Here is a 6,684-nt window from a genome sequence, read left to right on the forward strand (position 1 = left end):
CCTCAAATGATGTCGCCCGTGAGGTTTAATGATAGAAAATTATCATAACAATTTTTTTTAAATTTTTGTAAACAAATTATATAAACTAATACCTACACGGCATATCCATTATTCAAATAAAGTGTACGAATTTAGGGATAATCGAGGTTCGGTTAGAAAAAGTCGAATAGTGACTGTGAAAATGCAGACTAATATCTTTGATTAGAATAAATCGTACGAATTTTAGACTCTTACATAAAAAATTGCACTATTTCTAAGTCGCTGTATTAAATTTTGTAATGGATTCAAAAACGAAAATTAGTATAGTGCTTTGAAAGAAATGAAACAGAATTTTGAACATTTCGTTACGAACGCCTTGCAATCTTTCTAAACCACTATATGAAAAATGGGGGTCACGTGATGTTGTCTTTCACGCTGGCACGCCAGTCGGGTCATCTAACTAGCCCCCGACCAGTAGCGTCACGGTAGATTAGTCGGGAGCTAGTCAGGTGATCCGACTTATCCTAGTCGGGGCCTGATCGGGTACTAGTAGGGGTCATATGATAATACATCCGCCGCTTAGAATATTAAACAATCTCCCCAAAATTTGTGGAACGTCCTATAAAAGCTTGTCAAAATACTTATTACTTACGGAAATCTCCATAACATTTTTTGAAATATTTAAACGTGCTCAAATTTACACAAAATTTAATGGGGAACATATCTTAAGCTTGAAAATGCAGAAATTTATGTAACTAAAATTCCCCAAAATTTGTGGAATATTAATTTAAAAAAAAAACTTCAGCTGGAACGCAGCAATGGAAGAGCTTTGCTCTGAAGGCACCGCCATGTTGGTCACGGTAGTCTCTGCTCCAGGTAATTATGCTTCGTTACGTGTGGACTGCTGTCTTAAACACTCGACGCGTAATTTCTGTTGCGCGAGAGGAGGCACGTCGCGCCCTTGCGGATTTTCTTTAAAGCTACCAGTCCAGAAACACAAACCTCAAATGAAGGTGGTAGCGAAATCTGAACTGTACCGTGCTTAATAGTTTACTACTAGGATGCTGCTCTTGACTGATTAATCAACAACTTTTTCTCTTTTCAATTTCAACTGCATGAAGGATTAGACTTTATTTACATATGGCAAACCTTTCAGATCAATTAAAAAATAAGCATCTGTACAAATTTAGAGTCTTATAACTTTCGGCAGACTTTTTACCTACATCTATATGCATCTTTTCCAATATGGATTTTCTTAAAATTCCATATAAAGGTATTTATAAATGTTTCTAGAAATTCGCAATTTTCTAAAAAAATACTACAAAAAAGTAAGATTACTTCAATAAAATTGAAGATTTTGATCGTTGTTTTTATAAAAAGTTGATTTTCGTACAAAATTATTAACTTAATAATTACTTATTAAGTATATTTGAGATGAATTTAACATTAATAAATCTTTTATTCAAAAAACGGTATAAAATTATTGTTAAATATATTCTTAGTGTTTTAGAATTTAAAAAATCATTAGTGAACAAAAAGGCCCAACTAGCCCTTGACTAACCACCGACCAGGCCCCGACTGAAATTTTGACGATAAAAAGCCCAACTAGTCCCGGATTAGTCCCAGACGGGGTACTTTTTCAAAATTAATAGACCGACTAGCCCCCGATTAGTGCCCGACTTGTGATAGGGCCAAATGGGGTTATTTCCACACGGGTTCGCTGAGACTCTTGATTCTTTCGGTCCTTATATACTAAACGAGAGAAACGTATCACCACTTGTGAGAAACTTATAGGGCTATGTCAAAAATTTCAGGTTCTCCAGACTTAATTAACTATTTATCACACCCACACACACACACATATATTGAAAATACATTTAGAGATTTCGGAATCTTTCAAATGCTGTGAAATTGCTGAATGTAAAAGTGTAATTTCTGATTTGCCATTTTTTTAAGCATAAAAAAATAAATTTTTTCGGAAACCCACACACGAGAGAAACAAGAAATTAAAAGACGAAAGTTGCGAGGAGAATTTTCCCACGCAGCAGGCGGATTTTATTATATTTTTTTTTTACTCTTTATTATTATGTTCTTCACGATCAAAATAGAAACTACGCACCCTATTCAAAAGCAATTCTTAAGCAATTTATACATCTTTTTCAAATGCACAATTTCTTTCTTCTCGTCTTTTTCCGTATTTTGCATGTGCTTGAAATTTCGAATTATCATTAGGATAAATTGAGGAGTTCTGGACAAGAAGGCGACAGGCGCTCGAGAACGAGTAAAAGTATTGTCCAGGCTGTGACGTCAGGTATCAAAAGTGAAATTCGAAATTTGAAAAAACCAAAAATATAGTTAGATAGCTCTTGAAAAATTAACCTGAGTCTCCATTTACAGTTTTTTTCTCGGGCTGCAATTTTTTTAGTAAATAAATAAAAACTGACTTTTTTTAAATTGAAAAAACCATGTTTTTTCACATTCAACTCGCCGTAAGTAATTCGTTTATTGACTAATTAACAAATTTCTTTTCGAGTTTTATTCGTTACACTCTAGCGGAGGCTACAGAGTTCAAAAAGGGTCCAAAGTTAATTTCTAATGTTTTTTTTTAATCCGAATGAAAAACCAAATTTTTAGAATTTCACATTAAAAAAGTGAGCGAGGAAGTTTGAGCTACGACAAACTTTAAGCGAACGAATTTTTCACCAATATATTGGCCAACTTTTTGGAAAATCTCTGTTCGATTTGATTTTTAGTTCCATAATTACAGCGAGCTTATTACGAGCTTGCGACGGGACACCACAGGATTTTTCAGGGGACGCCGCCTTAAGCCTGAAACATCCTCCTTGCCCATCCTTTATTTTGTCCACTCGCTTGCACCAGTCAGCGTTCCGGCGGCGTCCCCTGAAAAATCCTGTTGTGTCGCGTAGCGAGCTCGTAATAAACTGGCTATAATTTTGGAACTGAAAATCAAATCGAATTGAGATTTTCCAAAAAGTTGGCCAATACATTGGCGGAAAATTCGTTCGCTTAAAGTTTGTCGTAGCTCAAACTGTATATACTCGTACAGAGAATGTTTGAATCTTGGAAAAAAAGTTGTGTACAAAATGTTTCCAATGCGAAAGTTATCGTGCTAACAAACTAAACATCTACAGACTAACAAACAGAATAATTTTAAAATATATATTTTTATGTATTAAGCGACCGTTCTGGAGTTTCGGGGTTTTTATTTTATAAAATGTAAAAGTAATTATCAGCTCATTTGAGAAAGAATCACGGTAATTTATAGAAATAATCGGGATATTATTTGTATATTTAATATTTTGAAAGATATCAATACAAATATTGAAAAATATTATGCTTAGAATTATCTCACGGCGTCTATTCAAATTCTGTAAAAAAATTCCCTGGCAATTCTAGGATGACGCCAGGTATCTATAGATTTTCCCAAGGTATAATTTTCCTGAATAATGAGCCACTCAAGTATTAAATATCACATTCTTTAAAGCAATTCTGACCCTACATCCCTTAAAAAGTATTACATAATACTTAAAAAAAAATTCGTTATCCATTTGTGAATGGTTAAATGCTAGTTAACTAAGTTTATTAAAGGTGGTAAAAAAATAGGAATAAATGAAGCGTGGTGAAAAAAAAGCTTTTTTCTAAAATTTCTGCCCTACAAATTTTTCCTTTTGGTATCAAAATATCTCCTGAATATTATCATTATTTATGAAAAAAATATTTAGGGATCTCTCAAGTCAATTTTTGCACAAAATTGCTTTCAGATTTCAAATATTAATTTATAATTTTACTTCAATACATATGCATATTATCATTTTTCTATTCTAATGTAAAAAAAACATTAACAGCGAAAACTAAAATAACATAAGCAATTTTTTGCAAATCATGGGCTTAAGAGATACATAAATTTTTTTCTAATTCTGCCAATATACAGTGGACATTTTACACGAAAAGGAACAATTTTTAGGCATCGAGCCATTTTAGAGGAAAAAAATAAGGATATTTTCTAGACCACTATAATATGAATGGAACAATTACGCGAGTTAATTATGAATAATCTTTTTCTTAGTCCTTATAAATATATAACTGTGTAGGAAAAATAAAATTTTTATATATAAAATCAAATAATGTTACTTAATTCATGAAATTAACTTTATAGAAGGGCAACAAATTCCCTAATGGTACAAGCTTTCAGGAAAGTTATACTTACCACTAAAAAAAATCCAACACTTAATAAAAAATGCCTCTAATATATTATACTCTGACCTACTTGAGCCTACGAGATAAATGAGCTTCCTCATTTTTTGTTATGAACTTCTTTTGACTTTCTTGATAGTTGTTTAAAATTCTGAGCATATTTAACATATTCATATTTTCTGTAAAATATATTCAGGAAGAAATTCTGTTCGAACCTCCTGAAAAATGTACAATTATATTAGACAACAATTTTGAACATTTCCCTTAAAAATTAGGATGAAAAAATAATGATTTATTATTTAAAGTAATTAAAATAAAATAATAAATATGGCAACGTGAACCTCCATATTCTAAATTTTCAACGTAATTTTAAGTTTTCAATACTTTACCTACTCTTAGAGCAGATTGAGAACTATTATTTACTAAATTTTATCTTCCCAATAATCTATAACTGAAGCCTTGTTAACTTATCATTTGTGGGGTAGCCGCTGGACGGAAAACCGGGAATTTTTTTAAACTGGAAAAAGCCGAGAAATGAGTATGATAGTGAATTTATTTATTCACAAGGAATTTCACAAATTTTTAGAAGAACCATCTATCAAATCACTTGGAATATCACAAATATCATATCACATAATATATTTCAATTAAAACTAAATTCGGTTTCAACTTTTTTTTTAAATGTTAAGTTTAGTTGTTAACTGATTTTATTCCTACATCACTTACTTCACAACGCTAATTCTAAAATCTTTTACTTGATAATTTTTTGATTTTATGTCGTCATTTTTAAACTTCAAATTTTAATTTAAAGGATTTATAAATAAAACAATATAAATTAATTAATGGTTTTCAAAACTAAACCGTATTTCGAGTTTTAAAAATCGTACAGAAATTATTTTACAATATAATTCTAAATCGGTTTTAAATTACACAATTTACAGATTTTGACTTTAAAAATTCAATTTTTTCAATACGAAAGCCCCAATAATTAAGTAAATTGAAATGTGATGATTCAAACATTATAAAATAATTTAAATATAAAAATAACTTAAAATTAATACATTCATTAATTAAAATATTTTATTCTATTTAAAAACCTTTTTAAATATTGGTTCAGTCGATAATATTAAATTTTTAACCCATTCAGTTTGAAAATTTTCAATTAAAAAAAATATGTGAATGAGCAATTATACGTCAGATATTCAAAAGTAAACAATTTGAAACTGAATCACTTGAAATAGAAATTCTTGAATGGTAAAAATTTCAGAGTAAGACATTTAAACTGTTAACTTCAAAATTGTTATTGCAACGTTAAGTAGCAATTGAAAATTATTAATTTGAGAGGACCAAAATTAAGAAAAATCAAATTAATTTTGGTATTTAGTTTCTTTGCAATTGCGAGAGGAACTTTTTTAGGTTCACATTTTTATTGAGTGGAAAAATGTAAAGTATTGTATTTTTAACATTTTTATCAACCTTGAAATGACAAACTTTTAATATTTGTTAAATTGGCAGTAAATTATATATTTGTAAAGTTTTTATTGAGTTGAAAGAAATACAGTTTCTTTTTTAATTGAAAGAGGCCATTTTTTATTTTTAAGATTTTTATTGTGTTTGAAGAAAGAATTTCTTATTATCGTTTTTTGTCTGAATTAAAAGAGGATAATTAAAAAATATAGAAAATTATGATTTTCATTAAATTGGCAGTACATTTTATATTTGTAAAGTTTTTATTGAGTTGAAAGTGATACATTTTTTTCTTCAAATGGAAGAGGCTATTTTTTTTATTTCTAAGATTACTATTGTGTAAGAAAGAATTTTTCATTTTCGTTTTTTTAAATTAGAAGAAGATAATTAAAATATATATATTTTTATTGAGTTGGAAGAGAGGAAGTGTTGATTTTCAATTTTTTCTGAATTTAAAAGAGGAATTTTTTTATTGTTATGGTGGTTATAAAACTGGAAGGAAGGAAATTCGTTTTTAAAATTTTGTTTAAATAGAAACATGCACTCATTTTCGGATATAGTTAGATGATATCTTTGCTGTTTTTTGGAAGATATCGTTTTTTAATTGACCCAACTATCATAACAGTGAAGACTATTTTTTGATTGACATTAGGGTCGATCGTATTTATTTTTTTGTGTTCTGAAATTAATTTAAAAGATATTAATTTATTTTTAATTGAAAAAACAAATTAATTAGATGTTTTATTCTTTATAACCAACTCACTAGATGCATTGATCAATAAGACTATATGCATCAGTCTTAACTTATGTATTTTAATTGATCTAAATTCATTGCAATCTATATTTTCTAAGAAAACTTTTTTTTATAATGTTTTTATTGAGTTGGGAGATGGACCTGTTTCATTTCTTCACACTTGTATTCAGTGATCCCAGATCTGAAACGAGATGCGGTCCAATACTATGACAGGGCTATGTTCGTGTGAATATAGTAGGAGACGCTGTAAATAACTGAGTTGCGCGCGC

General features: G+C 29.5%; 1 protein-coding gene across 1 annotated transcript in view; it reads right to left on the minus strand.

Moving 5' to 3' along the window:
* Positions 1-2,833: 2,833 nt before the first annotated feature.
* Positions 2,834-6,684, minus strand: part of LOC117173772 — a 5,991-nt gene continuing 2,140 nt past the window's right edge. The window contains exon 2 of the mRNA XM_033362414.1: positions 2,834-2,925. Within this exon, the coding sequence (XP_033218305.1) occupies positions 2,834-2,925 (92 nt within the window). The remainder of the gene's footprint in view (positions 2,926-6,684) is intronic.

This window comes from Belonocnema kinseyi, chromosome 5 (genome assembly GCF_010883055.1).
Source record: "Belonocnema kinseyi isolate 2016_QV_RU_SX_M_011 chromosome 5, B_treatae_v1, whole genome shotgun sequence".
Classification (NCBI taxonomy): domain Eukaryota; kingdom Metazoa; phylum Arthropoda; class Insecta; order Hymenoptera; family Cynipidae; genus Belonocnema; species Belonocnema kinseyi.